The sequence below is a fragment of the Echinops telfairi genome, unplaced genomic scaffold (genome assembly GCF_000313985.2).
Source record: "Echinops telfairi isolate 266 unplaced genomic scaffold, ASM31398v2 ScPeMD7_25;HRSCAF=90, whole genome shotgun sequence".
Taxonomy (NCBI): Eukaryota; Metazoa; Chordata; class Mammalia; order Afrosoricida; family Tenrecidae; genus Echinops; species Echinops telfairi.
Window position 1 is genome coordinate 19,395,673 of NW_022103922.1, and position 22,730 is coordinate 19,418,402.

The 22,730-nt window shown below is 43.1% G+C and overlaps 1 protein-coding gene across 3 annotated transcripts in view; it reads left to right on the plus strand.

Moving 5' to 3' along the window:
• The window catches only part of DENND4C (DENN domain containing 4C), a 105,736-nt gene that overhangs the window by 77,307 nt on the left and 5,699 nt on the right, over positions 1 to 22,730 (plus strand). For all 3 annotated transcript variants that reach the window (XM_045289106.1, XM_045289107.1, XM_045289108.1), the window contains 9 exons: positions 2,355 to 3,502; positions 5,254 to 5,431; positions 7,301 to 7,410; positions 8,170 to 8,345; positions 9,571 to 9,753; positions 10,686 to 10,884; positions 15,510 to 15,755; positions 17,107 to 17,224; positions 20,705 to 20,855. In XM_045289106.1, the coding sequence (XP_045145041.1) occupies positions 2,355 to 3,502; positions 5,254 to 5,431; positions 7,301 to 7,410; positions 8,170 to 8,345; positions 9,571 to 9,753; positions 10,686 to 10,884; positions 15,510 to 15,755; positions 17,107 to 17,224; positions 20,705 to 20,855 (2,509 nt within the window). The remainder of the gene's footprint in view (positions 1 to 2,354; positions 3,503 to 5,253; positions 5,432 to 7,300; positions 7,411 to 8,169; positions 8,346 to 9,570; positions 9,754 to 10,685; positions 10,885 to 15,509; positions 15,756 to 17,106; positions 17,225 to 20,704; positions 20,856 to 22,730) is intronic.

Consider the following 22,730-nt stretch of genomic DNA (forward strand, 5'->3'; position numbering starts at 1 on the left):
GGCACCATCAGCTTTCTTCACCACATTTGCTTATTCACCCGCTTTGTCTTCAGCGGTTGTGTCGGGAAGGTGGGCATCATAGAATGCCAATTTCAAAAAAGAAAGTATTCTTGCATTGAGGGAGTACTTGAGTGGAGAGGCCTTGGAAACATTTTTTAAACTCATCTGTTTGGATGGCTGACAGCACCTCCCTCGTTTTTCTTCACCTCCTCTATGTTGTAAAATTGCTGTCCTTTCATGCCCCTTTGCATTCTTGGACACAAAAAGAAGTTGCACAAAGCAAGGTCAGGTGAGTGAGGTGCATGGGGCAAGAGAGGCACGCTGTTTTTTGCCCAAAACTGGCACACTGAGATGGCTGCATCAGCAGGTGCATTGTCAGGGTGGCAAAACCAGTTCTCTGGCTGCAACAAATTAAAAATCTGATCTGATGGAACAAACTCCAAATGCTATCCCCCTCACATGGAAAACAAACAAACAAAACCCCAAATGAGCATCATTTTGATCTTTAATTTCACTTGGTGAGCTTCTTTGGGCAAGGTGATCATGGCGTCTTCCACTGGCTTGACTGAAGTTTGGTTTCGGGGTTGTCAGAACAGCACCGGTCTCGTCAGCAGTAATGGCCTTGGGAAAAAGTCTGGATTGCGATGGAGCTGCTCTTGCAAAGCACAGCACGTTTCCAGCCAGTGTTCTTCTTGCTGGTCAGTCAGACCCACAGCACACATTTTGCAGCCACCCTTCTCGTTCCCAAATCTTCCGTTAAAGTTCACTGAACTGAGCTCCAAGATAGTTCAGATAACTTCCCCATCTCTTCAATGGTCTGTCGTTGGTCTTCAAGCACAAGTGCATGAGTTTTGTCAACATTTTTGTCTGTTTGGGAAGTTGAAGGATCCCCAGAAGGAGGTTTGTTTGTCATCAGATGACATTTCACCTTTTTTTGAAATGAGAAAACCACTTTGTACGTTTGAGGATTTCCCATAGCACTGCTCTTATAAGCTGTGTTCAACATCACAACCGTTTCTGCAGCATTTTTCCTGAGCAGGAAACAAAATTTCCCAGCCACACGCTGTTCTCTTAAGTTGGCCATCACAAAAAACAAGGTTCAGGTGAAACTGCTTTTACGAAAAAATTCTCTTTGACCAGAGAGAACCTTCCCAGGTGACGCCACGCCACGGGGTGCACAAACTCACAGTGAATTGCTGCATGCTTGCTTAGCGGAGGGATGTGCGTACAATGACAGCTCCACTCAGCAGAGCTTTTTTCTGGATTTTTTTGGGGGTACCCCCTTGTATGCTCACCTATTCCTCAGCCCCCAAGGCTTTAAGATATCTTTATATATTGCTAGATCTATTTAATTGGTATAATTATTAGTTGGCACTAGCTTGGAAGAGTAAAAAGAATCATGAAATCAATTTGGAAAATGAAAAAAAGACCTTATGAGGTACAGCTTATCCCCTAAAGCTTCAAGATCATTGTCCTTTAAAAAAAAAGAAAGAAAAGCTAATCCTAAATGGAGTTAGGTAGACTTATGTGCCAGCAGTGATCCAAATGGGAAGTAACTTCTGGTCGTGGAGTGAACAAGGTTGCATGGCAGCACAGAGGCCAAGCCGGCTTGGTTCCCCAAACTGAAGGAGGTGCCTCCAGTCACGGGCCTGGTAGGTGCCATTTGGACAAGTGTATGAGCAGGACTTCTGGGAGGGCCGGCACCGGTTCTGTCTCACTCACGAGGTGACCCTAGCATCCCACAGCATGCATGCCAGTTAGGCATGCAGAATTTATCCGAGGACTCACCTGGCAAGATTTCATCAGCTCTCATGGAATTTGCCAGTTGTAACCGCTTTGCTCTGTGTTCTTTTATTTGGGGGTCGGTCTCTGTGGAATAGTAAGGTTTGGCTATAGCATATTGATAGCTATCTCTATGATTATACATCCCTGATAAATCCTTATATATTGAATACATGAAAGCTAAAAATCAGGTTATGATTTTTTCACACCTGTTTATGTGAGGGTGTATTTTTTAATTTGAATGTCAGACTTTAAATGTAAGAAATATTTGTAGACCTGTATTTACTGAGTAATTTATATTTTCATGCACAATTCCTACGCCTACAGTATAAACTGCATGACACGTTTTTTAAATGCATATAATTTTCATAGAGACTGAAAGGCAGTTATACAGTAAAAGGTACCCTCTGATAGGCAGGATTGAGTAACTTTTTTTGTACTTTATACCTTTTGTTATGTTCTGATTCTTACTGTGAGCAGGTATTACCTTTGTGGTCAGAAAAGCAGACATTTTTATTAAGGTTTTGTTCTGAAATAGAGCGTGCTTTTTAACATGATACATTCTTTCATAGGTAATCCACCGAATGTGCTATTTTCTACTGAAGACCCCGTGGAAGATTCCACGTTTGGCGCAGCTAGTGGTCTGAAGAAGACCAGTGACCGAGGAGAAAAAAGACAGAAGCATTTTGCAGAGCGGAGCTGTAGCTTCAGCTCTGAGAGTCGAGTCGGGATGCTGCGGAAGAAAAGCAGCCTGGATTTGAACTCGAGTGAAATGGCCATCATGATGGGAGCAGATGCCAAGATTCTGACCGCTGCATTGACGTGCCCCAAGACGTCTCCGCTTCATCTCTCCAAGACCCAGAGCTTCGAGTACCCTAGCTGCCATCCAGCCGACTGTAGGACTCGTGGGTCTGAGAGCCCGTGGGAAGCAGAGCACAGGGCGCGGCCTGTGCTGGAGATGCTTGAGGAGGGCCGGGAGCTCCTGGAACCCACGGTCAGGGATGAAACTCCCACAGCCACGGATGCCCGAAACGGCCTGCAGCAGGAGAGTAATAATAGGGATCCGTGCAGAGACCTCCAAGCAGAGGCCGGAGACGCAGGAACTAAGAGGCACAGTTTTGGCAGTGTGGTTAAAACTGTCGAAAGGGAAGATGTCGAGACTGGTTTGGATCCTCTGTCTCTCTTGGCCACCGAGGAGACAGGAGCAAAAACACCTGATTCAGAAGATAAAACGTTTTCTCCCACTATTGCGCGGAATCTAGCTGATGAAATCGAAAGCTACATGAACCTAAAAAGCCCCCTGGGGAACAAGTCTTCCAGCATGGAGTTACACGGAGAGGCGGCCAGCACGGCGTCGGTTCACCCTCTGGAGAGAAGCTCCAGCCTGCCCTTAGATCCCGGGCTGCCAGCGGAGGAGCGTCCTGAAAACGAGAAGAGCTCCCCTGTAGTGTCCAGGTCTAAAACCTTCGCTGGGCGCTTCAAGCAGCAGACCCCCCCTCGATCGTACAAAGATCGCTCACCTTCTTTATCCGCATTTGTGCGCTCCTCCCCTCACGGCTCCCTGGGCTCTGTAGTAAATTCTCTGTCGGGCCTAAAGCTGGATAACATACTCTCAGGACCCAAGATCGATGTCCTGAAATCCAGTATGAAGCAGGCTGCCACAGTAGCCAGTAAGATGTGGGTGGCAGTAGCGTCTGCCTACAACTACTCAGATGATGAGGTGAGGAATTGGGGTGTCTGCTACTGAAATGTTGGTAGCTTTTTTGTTGTTATTGTTTAAGGTCAGTTATTTTAGGTACTGTTGTAACTTTGCTTTTCATATTTAAAACTGCATTCTCTCCTTGTGTTTTAAAACTGTTTGAATGTGCTCGTCAGGAAATTTAGAATATAGAAATGGAATAGCAGGACCCCTTGCAATAATTCCCATAATACATTGCCATCACACGAACTTTCCTGCACAGCCACACTGTAGGATGCGTAGAATGGAGGCGGTAGTCTTGGTGGAAGCTGAGTCACTGCCACGCCATTCTCCTCACAGAGCAGCTGGTGGGTTCAAACCACCGACCTTTCTGCCGCAGCCAAGTGCTTCACCACTGTGCCACCTAGGCGCCCTTCCCTCTTCCCATTTCAGTCGGAATTAAAGCACTGTGTTTATTTCTTTGAAAGCACTAATGGCCAATGTTTGAATCTAAGTCAAGCCGTACTAATTATGGCGTGGACCCATCTCATGATAGTTGCTTTTAGAGTCTTTAGAAATGTGTATGCAGTTTACAAGGAGCCTGAAAGGTTTTGTAAACACCTTGGAAGGACAAACACTTGGTCTTACAAGTGCTTTTTAATTTCCTGTTCTACCTACCTGTGTTTAAAATATTTTTCATTATTTAGCATGGTTTTGTAGCAAGTATTTCATCTTCAAAGTGAAAATGCAAAGAAAAAGGAAACGACCACGGGTGAAGTGTGGGCGGGGAGTATTTGCTTAGCGGGCAGTGAGTCTGTGTTAGTGGTGGTGGAATATTTTGGAAAAGAATGGTAGTAATGGTTGTACAACACGAAGCGTATAATCAATGGCACTGAATCGTGCACGTAGAAGTTGTTGAGTTGGAGGTTGGGGGGTGGTGGAGAAGAAGGAAACTGCTTGTAGAAGTGTGTGCTGTGTGGACTAAAACTCCAGGCAGCACGATAGCAGTTGAGACCAACATTGTCTGGAGTGTCCTTCATGCTGTGTGCCTTTGATATGCTTGACTGTTACTCTGAAAGCTGTAATCGTCACAGCAGCATTGCTTGAAAGGTTCCATGCCCATATTTTTCAGATGAGAGGATGAAAAGCTAGTAACACTGAGAAATTTCTCCATATCTTCATAGTGATGGAGAGCTAAGACTAGAATGCAGCTGTCTGGGGTGAAAACACCCTTCTACTTGCACGAGGCCCCCTGATTTCTTTGAAGACGGGGAGCCCTGAGAGTTCTTTATTTTATGAGAGTAGTATTGAGAGAGGCCCCACACCTCAGACATACCCCAGGGACACAACAATATCTTTTGACATTAAGCCCTTGCTTCAATGAATCTGTGCTTGTGTACAGAAGGTAAATTCCAAATCATAGTGAAGAATTCATAATTTTGGGAACTATGGAAATGGTAGTTTATATAAGGTTTTCATAGAAGCCCCACGCCGTCAAAGCAGCTCAAACTCATAGCTATGCAATGGGACGTGGAACTGCCCTACAGAGTTTTCAAGACTGTAAATTTTTTTTTTTAAGACTGTAAATGTTAACCAGGGCAGACAGCCTCATCTTTCTCCCTTGGAGCATTTGCTGAGCCTGAACCACGAACCTTGTGGTTAACAGCTCAATATCCACTGTGCCCCGTAGGTCTGCTTTTAGAAAGGGAGTTTAATTATGAAAAGGGAGAGAGTATATTTCCATTGAGTAGGTATTCTTTATGTATGTTAGGTTTTATTCTTTTCCCTTAAAGGAGGAACCTAGTAGAGATTACAGCTTCCCAGCTGGCCTAGAAGACCATATTTTGGGAGAGAACATATTGCCTAACACGAGTATTTCAGGCTTGGTCTCCAGTGAACTTACCCAGAGCAACACAAGCCTTGGCAGCAGCAGCAGCAGTGGAGATGTAGGAAAGCTGCACTACCCAGCAGGTATGGGGAATGAGGTTTTCTCCCTTCCTTTAATCCTTGGAATTTGTTTTATTTTATATGCCCCCCACCCCACACCATTTAATCAACCCATTTGTACAGATGAGCTGACAGATTTTGAAAAATAGCCATGTCTTCCATATATAATCTATAAATACTAAAGTCACTCGTTGCCCATGTCTTTAGCTGTGTGTATTTGTGGATCGTTACATTCGTTCTCAAATGCGTGTATGCATCAGAGTCACCTGGGGAATGTCTTTAACTGTATATACCGATGTCCAGACCTTTGGATAGGAATTTTGAAACTGTATTGTGAATTCTCAACAAACTCTCTGAGTGATTGAGGGTGTACCAGCTGTCTTAGTTATCTAGTGCTACTCCAACAAATGCCCCGCAGGGGTGGCTTTGTCAAACAGGTCATTTTCTCCCCATGTACGAGGGTAGACATCACGTTCAGAAGGCTTGCTCGACGTCAGTTCTAGAGGAAGGCCTCTGTTTCTTGAGTTTCTGCTGCTTGATTCATTGGAGATCTCCAGATATCTTGGCATCTGTGACCCGTCTTTCCTCTGCTGGATCAGTAATTGAGCTCTCTCTTGTATGTCGCAGAAAAGATGGTCTTTCAGCAATATCTTCTAAGGCAGTGGTTCTTAACCTTCCTAATGCCACGACCTTTTAATACAGTTCCTCATGTGGTAGTGACCCCCAACCATAAAATTATTTTCGTTGCTACTTCATAACTGTAATTTTGCTACTATTATGAATCATAATGTAAATCGTGGTGTGTTTTCCGATGGTCTTAGGCAACCCCAGTGAAAGGGTCGTTCGACCCCCAAGGGGGTTGCGACGCACAGGTTGAGAACCGCTGTTCTAAGGCATTTGCTTCCGAAGGTGCTGAAGGCAGTATTTCAGGGAAACACTCATTAGGTACAGCTGGGTGAATCTCATCACATTGGGGGCAACAGGGATTGCTCTGATGGCAGGGGTGATTCAATGGAATTTAAGGTCTCAGTGTCCCCATCTTATTGATTATCTGCCCATGTCTCTCTCTCGAGTTTCAGGCTCCCATTTCTTCCTTGTCCGTGCCTCCCTTCACTTCACACACCAAGGTGGGCATTCAGTTGGGGTTGTAATGCAGCCACTCTTATGATAAAACTCTGGGTTTGGTGTTGGTAATATCATTCTCTTGCCACAGAAATGAGACTTTCAGGTACAAGTGACAATACTGTTTGAGTTTCTGTGTGTGTTTTTTAAATGAGGCACTTGAGCTAGTCTAACTGTCTCATTAACATAATAAAGACAGCCCATCCCCACATTGGTGTACAACCAACCATCAGCATAGAGGTTAGGATTTGTGATACATATTTTTAGGGGAAAGGATTCATTCAAGAAGATCAACTTTTAAGAACTCTGGACTTATGATCAAAATCCCTTAGCTTTCTGTTCCTCTGTGCGTTGTGTGTGTGTGTGTGTGTGTGTGTGTGTGTGTGTGTAATTTTTATTTCAAACACATTGAAAATTTTAATGAACGTCTATCCTATTTATGTTAACTGTTGCTAACTTTCGATCTTACATATATATGTCTTTCATAGTGTATGTGTATCTATGTATCTATGCATGCATGTATATACATAAACAGATGTGCACACATATACATATGAGGGGACTTCAAAAGTTTGTGGGAAAATGGAATTAAAGATAATGGAATTTTGGGGGTGGACTTTTTGAAACCTCCATATGTACATATCTGAGCCATTTAGACATGAGGTGCATGCATCATGACATCCCTCCCAAAGACTTTAGTGTGCATTTCCCAGGATTAAGGGCATTTTCCTACCTAATATGTTACAATGTTTAATGCTTGCTTCTCTCTAGGTGAAGTTCCATATCCAAGAGGCATAAAAGGGCAGGATTTTGAAAAATCAGAGCAGGGATCTTCTCAAAATACTAGCATGTCTAGCATCTATCAGAATTGTGCAATGGAGGTAAACATTTTTGTCTTGTTTTGTTTTTTGAGGTAAATGTTCCATCTGTATCTTTTAACAGCGTGGCTGTGAGTTTATTCTATTTGATTCCAGAATGGCATTTAATAGAATTCTATGAGATCCTTGTGGCTAGAATAATAATATAAGTAGGATATTTTAATTTGCTTGATGTCTGTGTCAGGGACAATGAACTGATCGTTTTTGCCAGTAAAGTAATAGAACTGTCGATTCAGATGAAGAAAGCCCTATGCTATTCTCAGGAGAATGTCCTTATTTATGATTCATTTCATCATCATCACTGTTGGTTGAGTCAGTTCCTGGTGGTACCATGTGTGCAGAGTAGAATGCCCCCAGAGTGTTCCCTGCTGGGGCCTTTCACAGCGGATACCAGGCCAGTCTCCTGCGATGCCTCCCTGTGTGTGGGTTTAGACCTCCGTACCTGTGACTGGTGGTCAAGTGCTTACCTGTGTGAGCCACTCACCAACTACTCACCTTCCTGCCATGCAGTTGAGTCCTACCCTTAGCGGCCCTGAAGGACACACAGGTCGGACTGCTTTAGTGGGTTTCCGAGGCTTTACATCTTTACATGCGTAGAGAGCCTCATCGTTCTCCTGTGGAGTGGCTGGTGGGGTTGGACTGCTGACCTTTTGGTTAGTAGCCCAGTATATAACCAACTACACTATCAGGGCACCTTTTGAGGAAAGTATGGGTCCTAATTTCCACCATGGCTATTCTCAGGGCTGCGTTTTCCTGTCCTAGGTTTTGATGTCAAGTTGTTCCCAGTGCAGAGTTTGTGGAGCTTTGGTTTATGATGAAGAGATTATGGCTGGATGGACTGCCAATGATTCTAATCTGAACACCACCTGTCCGTTCTGTAAAAGCAATTTCTTGCCTCTTCTCAACGTAGAATTTAAAGACTTGAGGAACTCTGCAAGGTTAGTACCGGAAAGCTCCCTTCACCACTTAAGAGGTAACACACTGCCTTCAGATCGATGTGGACTCAGAGCAGCCCCCCAGGACAGAGTCGAACGAAGCCCTAGGGTTTCCCATGCTGCGGCTCTTTGTGGAAGCAGACTGCCTGGGCAGGTTCAAACCACTGACCTCTTGGTTCACAGCCCAGTGCTTTACCGCTGCACCACCAGGGGTCCTTACTGATAAAAGCCCAAACCACTGTGATTCTATCTCAAAGGCCTGAGAGGGGCACGGATCTTCCTGGCTTGTTACCGGTGTGCCAAGTCAGAAGAGAAAAAGCTAGTCATTTACAGTGTTGCTTTTGCATTTTGATGAAATGTTATCAGGAGTAGTTAATGTTTAGAATTAAACCTTATGGATAATTCAAAGCTTCAGTATTAGGCATAATTTTAAACCTAATTTCGGACTCAGTGACTTACTGGGTGTCGGAGGGGGCTTCGGCTCTTCTCGGGACTCTGTGCCTCTTTCTGGTAATGCTCTGTGCAGTCTGGGAAAAGATCCAGTTCTCAGGCATCCAAGGGGCCTGGCTGGCCCATGAGCTCAGTGACCAGTCCTTAGGTAACTGAGCATTTGGTAGCTGTATAGTGACATAGGCACGCATTCTCAATATTTCATTAGCTTCATATTACCACCTGCCTTTAGCTGCATTTTAAAGTCTCCCATCTTAGAAGGGCTGCCTCTCTATGTTTCCTTTTAACCTCAGGTGTGGACGGAGCCAAATCACATTCTTAATTCCCAGTACAGTAGCATCTCTGGTTCCTGCAAAGGCCCCTTTATCTCTCCTCTGCCCCCAACCATCCCCTTTTCGCTCTCATTCCCTCATCCAACAAAGACACCGACTTGGCTGTGTGTGATATATTCTTGGTTACTGTATGTTCCTTCTACAATATGTAGAGTGGTCACATGATCCTCAAATTGCTGTTGAGGCATTCTGACACATAGTGACCCCATAGGACAGAGTAGAACTGCCCCTGTGGGTTTCCAAGACTGTAAATGTTGATGGGAGTTGAAAGCCTCATCTTTCTCTCACAGAGCTGTGGCTGGTAGTTTTGAACTGCTGACCTTGTGGTTCGCAGGATTCTCATAGGCACTCAGTCACAGCTGCTTTAACATAAAGTGATGCTTAAGTGTGATGAAATCTCGAGCATGCACATCTCTTAAAACCTCTTTTGATTGCCCCATATGTAGCTTTTTCTTGAAACCAAGTACCTCTGGTGACAGTTTACAGAGTGGCAATGTCCCATCGGCCACTGACCCCCTGGAGCACAAACCCGTCTCCAGTGCTGCAGAAACTGACTTGATGACCTTCCTGGATTTGCCAAAACACACCCAGACCATAACTGAAGAAGCGAGCTCTGCAGCTGAATCAAGGTACGTAGAGGTCAAGGACTCTTGACCGTAAACTGGGCGCCCATGTAAACATTTCATCTCCAAAGACAACCAGTCTGGGATAGGTACAAGTTCTGGCCTTTTCAGAAAGCCTTATCTTTTACCACCATATACGGTTTAAATGTCTAACAAATGAATATGATGATAACTCTTTAAAACAAATTTCGCGAGATTTAATGTTTTACCTTGTTTTTATTCATGTGCTTTGTACAAAGTGAGCTTCTCAGCAGAATAAAAGAGCCCTTCATGTGGCCATTACCAGTTTCCCAAGTGCTCATATTCCCTTTACTGGGTAACATACTCTCTATTGATTGAATGGTACAGTTGTTGAAAGAGCCTATTGTGTGCTAAGGTTTACCAACATTTCCCAGCCTGGGGGGTCAAACGACCCTTTCACAGGGGTCGCCCAATTCATAACAGTAGCAAAATTACAGTGGTGAAGTAGCAACGGAAATCATTGTATGGTTGAGGGTCACCACACCATGAGGACCTGTATAGAAGGGGTCACAGCATTCGGAAGGCTGAGAACCACGGGTTTAGGCAGAGGTCTAAGAATGTAAATGGGGCCTAGTGTCTGCCCAGACCACATTCTAACCTTATGAAGACGGGGTGCTTGTCCATGAATTCTTGGTGTTGGTGTTTCCACGCGGCATTCTTGGAGGTGCTTCTGTGAAAAAGAAAGATGAAATAGTGCTGGTTTGAACAGAGCAACTGCAAGTGGATACTTGGATCGTGTTAAACTAAGTCCCTGTTCTATAGCACCTGTGTTCTCACCTCTCACCTGAGCAAGTCCAGTCTTACAGAAATGTTTGGTGAAAATTTAGAGTCTACGAGTAGATTCGATTCATTGTAGAATATACAGAGTAAGATTGCTTTTCAAACATAGATACAAGCATTTCTTGATCTTTTTCCAGTGGTGAACTAACGAGCACCAGTGGAGGTGATGTCCAAATGACGACCGTGTCTGCAGCTCCCAACAGCTCATCAAAGAGAAGTATATCTTTGACTCGAAGCCACAGTGTTGGAGGCCCCTTGCAAAACATTGATTTTTCCCAGCGACCGTTTCATGGCATTTCAACCGTTAGTCTTCCAAATAGTTTGCAGGAAGTTGTGGTATGTAAGAACATTATGACTATACTGTGTATTGATGTAGCTATTAGATCAGCACTGTAGCGGATTTATTTTAATCACAGGAAGAGTGATTCAAATGTGTCATGACAGATTAAGAACTTAACAAAGAAAAACAGCAAAACCCTTTTATTGTGGAAAGGTAGCACATGTATACAAATAGACAGTGCACAGTGAGTCAGCTTGACTGACCATCAGCTGATGTTCAGTTTGAGGCCAGTTTTCTTCCTGTGTACTCTCCTTTGCGCTTCCCTTTATTATTTTGAAGCAAATTTCAAATTTTACCTTTTTCATTTCCACGTATTTCAGTATGCTTCTCTAAAAGATAAAAACTGCTTTTAAAAATACATAACCACAAATACCATTATCATAATAAGTAAATCATATCAAGTTATTCCACCTTCAAATTTCTTACTGTCTTGAAAATGCTGTTATGTGTATGGGGTGCGCGTGTGTGCGCGCGCGCGCATTTTCAGTATGTTCAACACAGTCAAATAAGATTATGCCTTGCATAGGTTGCTATGATTTTAATGTTATTTTAATTTATGGATTCACTCTCTTACTTTTTTTTTTTTTTTTAACATTTTATTAGGGGCTCATACAACTGTTATCCCAATCCATACACACATCAATTGTGTAAAGCGCATTTGTACATCGTTTCTCAAAACATTTTCTCTCCATTTAAACCCCCGACATTAGGTCCTCATACTCTCTTACTTTTTTCTTACAATTATTTATTGATAAAATAGGGTAATTTGCCATTGAGACAACAGAGTTGCCTACAATCCAGATTTTGCTAGTTGTAAGTAATCCTATAGATTGGTATTTGTATTTAGAAGTATGATCTTATTTAGGTTTTTGTTTCTGATATGTTGTTTATTTATTTTTAATCATTTTATTGGGGGCTGTACAACTCTCCTCACAATCCACACATACATCCATTGTGTCAAGCACTTTTGTACATTTGTTTCCCTCATCATTCTCAAAACATTTGCTTTCCACTTGAGCCCTTGGTATCAACTCCTCATTTTTCCCCTCCCTACCTGCTCCCCCTTCCCTCATGAACCCTTGATAATTTATAGATTATTATTATTTTATTATGTCTTAACACTGCCCGGCATCTCCCTTCACCCACTTTACTGTTGTCCATCCCCCAGGGATGAAGTTATATGTAGATCCTTATGTTGTTTATTTTTGCAAGACAATTTCAGTGTCGGTTTGTAGACAAATCTTATTTGGTCATACCCGGTGCTGAAGTCACTTAACTCATTGGACTTGTCATAAGGTGATTGTCTCACGCTGTCATGTATTTTGTGGAGTCCATCTTTTTAAAAAAAACAACTTCTGATTTTGTAAAGATGCAATTTGTATTGGAATGTCAGGATAAAAGTAAAATGCTTTTTTTCTTTTCTTATTTACCAATTTTCAACATAATGAGTTGGACCCCTAGAATTTCCCAAGGTGATTAGCTAACTTAGTAGTGGCAATGAAGTGCTGTCAAGTTGGCTCTGCCTCTTAACAGTCCTGTACTCAGTGCTGCCTGCCCATCTCGCAGTTGCTGTTTGAGCCCATCGTTGTAGCGTGGTGTCACTCCATCTGAGTGAGGATTAAGGACAGGCTTCAGTCTCTCCTCTGACGCATCCACTTTGGTCTTTTCTTTGCTGTGCGCACGCACCCCAGCAGGACGGTGAAGGCAGAGGGAGCTCTCTGTTGTCTTTTTCATGACCATTTACTTCCTTCATGGATGATGCTCTGGATGCCATCCCTCAACTTTACCAGTCTTTACTCATTCGTGGTTAGTGCATCAAATCTGATCTTGCGATGGTCTCGAAATTCAGGTGGGAAATAATGAAGATTATGATTCTAATGGATTTATTTTCATTTTCTTCAGCTTCAACCTGAACTTACATATCCACCACTGGTGATCTCTTCCATAGTCTTTCCGGAGCTGCCTTTTGCCTAGTACTAAGTGTCTCCGTCTTCTCACAGATGTAGTCAGTTTGTTTCCTATGTATTTTATTTGTCAAGGTGTATAGTTTCCGTGTTGTTGAAAAAAGGCGTTTGCAGTGACGAAGCTTTGCAAAATTCTACCAGGTAACCTAGAGCTTTGTTTCTATCACAAAGGCCATATTTTCCAACAACCGATCTTTCCTCTTTTTCACCAAATTTTATACTCCATTCACCAGTAATTACCAATGCACCTTGATGGTCAGTTTCAGGCTGGAGAAGTTTGTAGAATCCTTTACTTTATTCATTGGTTTTAGTGGATAAGTGGGTAAATTTGAATGTAATCATATTAACTGAACTAATTTGTAGGTGTATAGGTACTATCCTATCATAGACAGCATTGTATTTATTTTTATTTTTAAATCATTTTATTGGGGGCTCGTACAGCTCTTATCACAATCCATACATACATCCATTGTGTCAAGCACATTTATACATTTGTTGCCATCATCATTCTTAAAACATTTTTTTCTACTTGAGCCCTTGCTATCGGCTCCCCCACCCTCTTCCTCCCTCATGAACCCTTGATAATTTATAAATTATTACTGTTTTTTCATGTCTTACATTGACTGCTATCTAATATATTTATATATAAGGAGAGGGAAATAGATCAATGTACATATCTTTATATGTTAAGTATTAAGATAGCAGACAAACATTAGGCCTCTACTCAGGTACTCCCTCAACACAAGAACACTTTGTTCTAATAACCCGGCATTCTATGATGCTCACCTTCCTGACAACATCACTGAAGACAAAATGGATGCATAATCAAATGTGGTGAAGAAAGCTGATGGTTCCTGGCTATTAAAAGATAGAGTATCTGGGGTCTTAAAGGCGTAAAGATAATATAAGCGGCCATCTAGCTGAGAAGCAACAAAGCCCACGTGGAAGAAGTACACTAGCCTGTGTGATCATGAGGTGTTGATGGAATCAGGTATCAGGCATCAAAGACCCAGAACAAAAAATCACATCAATGTGAATGGGGGGGCGGGGTGGGGATTGGAGACCCAAAGCCCATCTGTAGACAATTGAACATCCCCTTTTAGAAGGGTCACAAGAAAGAGACAAGCCAGTCAGAGTGCAGCATAGCACCGATGAAACATACAACTTCCCTCTAGTTCTTTAATGCTTCCCCCTGCTCCCCACCACTGTCATGACCCCAATTCTACCTTACAAACCCGGCTATACCAGAGCATGTACACGGGTACAGATAAGAGTTGGAAACACAGGGAATCCAGGACAGATAAACCCCTCAGAACCAGTAGTGAGAGTATCGATACTAGGAGGGGAAGGGGAAGGTGAGGGAGAAAGGAGGAACCGATCACAATAATCTACATATAACCCCCTACCAGGGGGATGGACAAAATTGTATTTCAAGATAGTATTGAAGTGTTGTTTTGATGATAAATGCAACACCATTCATATTCATTCCTGGCATTGTAAGCCATATGATGGTTCTATTCAAAATGGTCAGTACGAGTGCACGTCAGTTCCCTAATGCCTGAGATATCGATCGTGGTGTGTCCTAATCGTTTTGAACGACTTCCAGTTTTTCTAGATTTGTACTTGATACATTTCACATTCCATTTATTAATGAATGTTTGAAGCCTTCATCTCATGTGGAGTCAGCACTCATTAGCGAATGAAGGTCCTGGAAGCTTTGCTCCGTCCACGTCAGTAAGGTCGCCTCTAGTGGTATTTTATGTTCCTTAAGATGCGAGGACCTCGTCTTCCAGCACGGTGTCCGATAGTGTTCCACTGCTGTTTGTAAGCTTTCCGGTGGCTGATCCTTATTCCTCTTTCCTAGTCTGTTTTAGTCTGAAGCTCTGCAGGAAGAAACCTGTCCACCAGGAGTGACCCTGCCCGTATTGGGACTCACTGGTGGAAGTCTTCCAATATCAAAGCACCCCACAAACCGCCATGTGACCGCATACTGACAAGCACCCAAACGGTGGAGTTAATTTAGATGGGAGAGACAAAGTCATCATGAGCTTATGGTTTTCAACATCCATGTGGAAGTTCATCACTGCTGCTCTCCTTACTGATACTTAACGCTGTCTGCCTGTGGCCAGTTGGAACCCTCTGGAAATTGGCTCCTTTAGTCCTTTTGATGAAATTTTAGTAGCTCCCCATCCACTTCTTTGGAGTTCTTTTGAAAAAGGCTTCATTGCTTTCTTGTATAGCAAGATGCTTCATACACATCCCTTTCCTTCCTTAGACCTAAAACCAGCCACTTTCTGAGAAGCACCGGTTGCATTTAGAGCAACCTGGTATTTGGAGACCACAGCCTGGGCACTAGGGATACTTACTGATAGTGCGCTGGTCATTCTCTTTCATTGCAACTTGAGGACACTGGGGGCATTACAGTACAAGATCAGTAATATTTTGTAACCACTTACCTTAAGAGCATTTAATGTTTGTTTTCAGTTTTTTTCTTTGAGTGCTTTCCTGCATGTAGCAGTGGACTTGAAATAGCCATTTTAAAATAAGCGATTTTAACGGGGTAGATAGAGAAGTGTAATCTAATTGAGACGTACTGTTAAATATACAAAATTAAAGCATTAACATTTGTTTCTTGTTGTATTATTACTCTCCTTAAGGACCCTTCAGGGAGTAGGCCGAATCCTCCCCCGGTGTCTGTGCCCTACCTGAGTCCTTTAGTGCTTCGTAAAGAACTCGAATCTCTGCTGGAAAATGAAGGGGATCAGGTGATTCACACGTCCTCTTTCATCAATCAACATCCGATCATATTCTGGAACCTCGTTTGGTATTTCAGACGTTTGGACCTACCTAGTAACTTGCCAGGACTTATCCTCACCTCCGAACATTGCAATGAAGGTGTCCAGGTAGGGTCTGAACTCCTGCTTTTCATCCTTTTGTGTTGGATAGACTGAAGCTTAACTTGCAGTAACAGAAACTATACTATAATACTAGCTTCACAAGGCATAGGACTGTTTCTCTCTAACTTAGCAGTGAGGGTGGGTGGTCCAGTGACCTGGTTTCAGTGATCTAAGATCCTTGTGTTACATGGTCTTCTTGAGTTCTGAGGGCACTTAGAAACCAGGTAACTTTTATTCGGAATAATCCTATTCCTAGCTGCTGTTATCACAACAACTTATTTGGTGGCCACTCATATTGTCCATGTTCCCGGTGATAAGATTAAAAGCTAGTGACGTTGAGTAATTTCTCCACGGGCACGTACCTAAACAGTGATGGAGTGCCAAGACCAGAATCCGGCTGGCTGGCTCCAAGCATCCCTGTCCTTGTACGAGGACCATGGAGCCCTTTGAAAACAAGTGAGCCTCGAGAATGCCTTCATTCTACAGTAGTCCTATTGAGTCGCCCCATAAGCCAGGGACACAACAAAATCTTTCCTTTGAAGTATTATAAACCCTAGTGTGACATATTTACATATTAATTGACTCAGTATTTTCAACAGTAGTCAGTACATCAGAATTCTTTTGTGAAATAGGAGAAAAGATTGCACTTCTTACCTTACAGCTGATTATGATGAGGGGAGGGGAGGGTTAATCCTTCATTTTCCCGGTGAGCAGGTTGTCATTTCAGTTCATGAAATTCAGAATGAGAGACATCTTGGAAAATAATAAAAATATTTATCCTGCCCGGTTTGGGGCCATGGGCTTTCTCTCCTTAGAACCATGGCCCGTTTATTCTTAGCCTGGGAGGAGGCTCTGGCGATGGCGAACGCTGCTGTGACTTACTCAGAGCCTCCGTCGGCCACATTTTGGCACTCTGCCTGGGTGGAACTGGTCCCTCCAACCCCTGCTGCGATCCATCCCTGCAGCTATTCAGCGCTGGAAAGCCTAGTCCGTAGTGCTAAGACTGATCCCTTCAACAGCTCACCGTTAAGGAAGCTCTGCTCAATGGCTTGGTGGCCACTGTAGTGTGGCTGTGGTTTTATATAGGTGAGATCATAGGCAGGCGAGGCATCATTGGCTATGATGTTTGAAGACCAGTCTTTAACCTCTTATTGATTTGGTTTAGTATTTCAGTGTGCTTGGACCATGCGTGATCATCTGTTCTAATAAAATGGATCATTATTAATATATCTATCTATCCTAACACGCAAAAAGAAGTTTAAAATCCGACTCAGAATTTTAGGTTGAGAGTTTTGGGGAAAAGCTTGCGTTGCATTATGTCATGCCTTAGTTTTCACGTGTCTCTTGGTCTTTTTAGCTCCCTCTGACGTCTCTGTCCCAGGACAGCAGACTTGTGTATATCCAGCTGTTGTGGGATAATGTCAATCTCCATCAGGAACCAGGAGAACCGCTCTATGTGTCATGGAGGAATCTTAGTAAGTAAATAGAAGTAAAGACCAAATAGCCCCTTACGGGAAACAGCCCACGCGTCCATCTGTGGGTGAATGGTTAGAGCGTACTTTCCCACACAATGCTGTGGGAGTAATAAAGAATGGGCTGCTGAAAAATGAACAGGTGAAATGTAAATTTCTTTTAAAGTTTTTGTTAACTTTCAGTATCTTCTCAAGATCCTTTCCATTTTAGTTCCAGTTAATTTGTTTTTATACTGACCTATGTCAAGTCTCAATTTAGTCGGGGAGTAGTTTTGCCTCTGTGTGTGTGTGTGTGTGTGTGTGTGTGTGTGTAATACTCCCCCCCCCCCCCTGTATTTCAAGAGCAAGTTCTATATGTTGGTAATCATCAAACTACTAACTACAAGGTTGACAATTCAACCCCACCAGGGAGAAAGATGAGGCTATCTATTACTATAAAAATGTATATCTTCGGGAACCCGATATATGGGCTCTGAATTGGAATCCACTCAGTGGTAGTGGTTGTCCGGGCACTAAAAGAGTATTTTGAATGTGGCATAGTTACATGGTTGGGTACTGACTCGTCTCACAGAATCTGACTTTCTATTGAGTCCTTTCTATTTAGAATATATATTTTAAAGGGGGTTTAAAGGGTTACCCATGCATTCAGAAGCCCTTTGAGTCAACAACAGAAATATAAACAACCCAATAGAATAAATTATATTAATAGGCAGTTCTGTCAGAAATGTTAAATGGCCGATAAACATACATTATTAATGTTCAATGACATTAGTATTATTGAAAATGCAAGTTTCAATGAAACTTAAAATGAATGTGTAAAACAAATCTGTCAGATTGGCAAAAATGTTTAAAGATGGATAAGATCCAATAGTGTTCTGGATGCATGGGGGAAAAAATAGTCAATGTACTGTTGGAAGTGTTAAATGATATCTTTTGAAGAACAATATGGACAGTATTGTCCGGATTCAATATTTGGATATTCCTTAACCTAGCAATTGCATTTAAAAGACACCATTCTTCAAAAATGTTAGGTGTCCAAGGCTCTGTGTAAAAGGATGTTTACTATAAGGTGATTTATAATCAAGAATGTTGATAAAACTTTATTATTATAAATAATTTATTATATATAATAATAAATTATTATGAATAACCAATAGGTGAATTATGATCAATCTATAGAGTAAAACATTGGCAGCCAAAAAGAGAAATTTGTATAAGGGATGCCTGTTATCTATCAAGTGTTATAGACTAGTTACAGAACACAGATTGTATATAGTACAGTACATCTTTTTCCCTTTTTTCATAGGGCAGGAGAAAACACGCACGTATATATATGTGTGCACGTGTGTTTTTGTGTGCATATAGAAAAAGACTTTAAGGAAATACTTCAAACCTCATAGTGCCTAAAGGACTAGTTCACTATTTGTTGTGCTGTGTATTAGGACGACGATGGCGATTTTGGTGTTGTATGTTTCACCTCTCTGTCACACTTGGGAGGAGTCCTGGTGGTGTAGTGGTTCTGCGTTGAGCTGCTAGCCACAAGGTCAGCAGTGTGAAACCACCATCCCCCGTGGGAGAACGACCAGGCCCCCATAGAGATTTCCAGGCTCAGAAACCCACAGTGGCAGTTCTACCCTGTCCTGTGGGGTCACTGTGAGTCCAAATGGACTCTATGGCAGTGAGTTTGGTTTGGGTTTTATTACAACTCTGCAGTTTCTTTACTTCAGGCTGAAACGAAACAAAAGGGCACTTGATGTTTGCTCTTGAAACACCTCTGTCATAAAGCTATAGGTAAATGTATTATGAACCACATTAATTTTTCGGTCCAGCCATGATACATGAGTTCATTTTAAGCAAAAGCAGGATGAACCCTAGCGTTGAGGGTAGCAGTGACTAGAGCAGGAGTCACCATTGCTATAAATCCGTTTTCTTCAGTGTTGAAGTAGACACGAACTGCCCGGCATTCTACTCATTTGTGTTGGGACTCAAGCTTTTGAACCCTCAAGGATGGCCGTGTTTGCTGACTTGGCTGGGTGCTTGAAATGCGTAGACGCCCCGTGAAGCGCAGTGGGAGACGCGCAGGATCTGACTGTGTGATGACGGTCTGGATTGGGAAAAGAGCTGCTCGGTCTGCCCCTGGCGAAACACCCACGAGTAGTGACGTGTGTGTGTGTGTGTGTGTGTGTGTGTGTGTGTGTGTGTGCGCGCGCGCTTTATTTAAGAAATACCTGGGGATCTGCTTCCATATAGTGTACAGCCAAGAAGACACGGTGGAGCAGTTGTACTGTAGCCAATGTGGCGTTGACTTAAGTCAGAATCTACTTGCTGGCAGCGGGTGTGTGTTGGTTTTCTAGGACTAGGGGCCAAATGGGCCGTGTTCATTTTGGGGTGTTGAAAACGTTGGAAAATTGATTGCGACGGTGATCCCACAACTTCTAAATATACTGAAAAACAGAATGTTTACTCTTAGCGTGTGAGTTGTATGATTTGTAATTATTTTTAAAAAGTTGTTACTGAAAAGGACTTAAAGGAGACACTGTGAAGTAGCATCTTAGGTTGAGGTTAGGCCCTAAACAACACAGCATGAAATCCAGTCTCTTTAAAGGTCATCATTTAAAGGGTAGAAGCAGTAGGATTGAAACCCGGAGCAGCCAATATCTCCTTTTGTATTTCAACAGAGATACACATTTTTGTGCTAATTTTTAGTGAGCACAGATGAAATATTAATACTTTCCTTAATCTTGAGACTGTTACAGAAAAACACTAATGCTGACATCATTACAGACATTCACAATGAGGCTGAGGAACTAGTGCATACATGTTAGTCTCATGCTAATCTGGCTTTACACAAAATCCGTGATGATTGGAATTGCCTCCATTAGTTAAAAATGTCTCTTTCGGAAGCCACAGACAGGGATGAATCTGCACACTTCTCATGCCACCTCTCTGCTGTGACACCGAAGCACCTTTATAAGCTAGAGAATTTGTGTAGATGTTCGTTCCTAGCGTTCCCGAGTTCCCCTGACGCCAGGATGGAACTGCTGTATTTAATGGCTTAAGCAAGGTGTAGTTCATGCTCTCAGAGAAGTTATGAATTAGTACAGGACTGGTAGTTCACTCCTCTCTCACCAGGGACATAGACTCCTTTTGCAGTGTCTGCTTTATCACGGACACAGGGATTTCATGGTCACCAGGTGGCAGCTGGAGGACAAGCTGCCTCATGCAGCCCCAGGCAGGAAGCCATCAGTTTGGGGGGGGGGGGGGGTGCAGCCCAGAAACAGACCTTCCCTATCCGAAGGGAGGAAGAAAACCACTATTAATTAGTAAGAGGGGGGCATTGTTGAACAGCACCTAGAAGATGCTACAATCCTGGGTGGGAAAAGCACCTCTAATGCTTACGGGAGAACAACGATAACAATAAAACTTGCTCAGGATCCGTCCCATCTCATAGCTTATGACCAACGACTGTGTTCTTGCGACTAGATTCTGAGAGGAAGCTGTCCCTCCTGTCGGAGGAGCACCAAGCAACGAGCACGTTAGTGGACCGCATCAGGCAGAGCATTCAGCACAATGATGTTCTGAAGCCCATCAGCCTGCTTTCACAGCACTTGAAACCAGACACGAAAAGACAAAGGTAAGTCACCCAGTGTTCTCTGCCTGCTGGCACTCAAAATCCATGGCATGTTTTGTTTTTTTGTGTGTAAAATGTACCCTGTGTTTTTAGGCTGGTGTAAAAGAATCCATTGTAGAGTGTTCTTTTGTTGTTGTTATTGTTTTTTTAAGTGCTTACCCCACTACTTGCATTTATACTTGAGCATAAGCACATAATAAGTGTCTTTAAGTAGAATTGTATGAAGGCAGTGTACTGATATCTAGACTGTGTGGAGTCATTGGGAAACAAAAATGTTTGTTATGGAAACCACTACCATACCTGTTTACTGCTTGCTAAAGCCCTGTGGTACCCACACATCTTTTCTTACCTGTGGGATGTAAAGGAAGAGAGAGTTAGGAGAAGCAGCAGTGTAGGAACACAGTGAATTCAAAGGATGTGGAGTGGTCCCAATCATGTTACTATTTGAGCTCCTTGATCAACCTCAGCATAAGTGAGTTGTTCAGTGGAAGCTTCAGAAAAGGGGACACATCAGTTCCATGGAATATTACTGAAGTTTATACCCACCCCCCTGCCCCTGCCCCCTTCAAGTTCTATGTGGAGCTCTGGTGATAATTTTGGAGAAGCTTGAACTACTAATCACAAGGCTGGCAGTTCAAACTCATCAACCGCTCCACAGGAGAAAAGATGAGGCTGCCGGCTCCTGTAAAGATCTTCAGAAGCTCAGAGATAGGGTTGCTATGGGTCAGAGTCAACTCGACGACAGCAGGGTTCCCTCTCTCCCCACCCTCCCCTGAGGTTTCATGGCATCTTTGAATCTAATCTCTAAGGTAAAAATAATAGGGCAGAAATTCATAATGAGAAAGCTCCAATTTGGTGTTCGGCTGGATTTTCTAGAGAAACAAAACCAGTGACAAAAATGTATAAATGAACCACCATTGCAGAGCAGGCAAACCCAGTGCAGCTCAGTCTGCAGGTCAGATGCCTGCTGGAGACCCCTCCCTACCTTTCGATGAAGGCAGGGAACAGGAAGTGGGCTGACCACAGGCTGCTGGGGGCATAGACAAGGCAACATGGCAGGCTGCTGCTGGCTCCCAGGGCAGACAGGCCCAGGCCAACACGAAGGAGAGCGAGGGTCCAGTGTTCCAGTTTATTTATAGGTATGAAGTAGACCACACCCCAAGGATGTGTCCATCTGGTTGTGACTGAAGCTTATGGAGGTGGAGGGTGGGGGGGGGGAGGTTTTACTGCCACTATTGAGGGTCCTGGCCTGGGCACGATGACACACAGCCTAGCTATCACAGGTTGTCATTCAAAAGTTCAGGTAGGCATGATTTTTTAAACAACCTGAAAAGTATGATGCTGCAGGCATCTGTCGGTTGAGGGCAGGGAAACAATAATAAGTAGGTTTGGGCTTGTGAAGGAAAGCAACATGTGAAAACAGCCGAGCCAGAAGGCTCATTTGTAATGCTTCGTTTGTGAACATTTCTTATGTTCACCAAATAAATGAAGGTGACAATCTATCCTCTTTGTGGAAATAAAAGAGAGTGCACCCTGTTTCACACTGTGGACCCAGGGATTTTTTTAAAAATCATTTTTTGGGGGGCTTTTACAGCTCTTAACCCATCCATGTGTCAAGCACATTTGTACATAAGTTGCCATCATTTTCTTTTCTTTCTACTTGAGCTCTTGGTATCAACTCAGTCCCCCAACCACCACCATCCCTCCCTCATGAACCCTTAATCATTTATACTTTTTTTTTTTCCCATGTCTTACAGTGACCACTGTCTCCCTTCATCCACTTCTCTGTTGTCCATCCCCCTGGGAGGGGGTTATATGTCGATCGTTGTAATCAGTTCCCCCTTTCTCCCCGCCCCCCCCACTTCCCCTTCCCCTCCT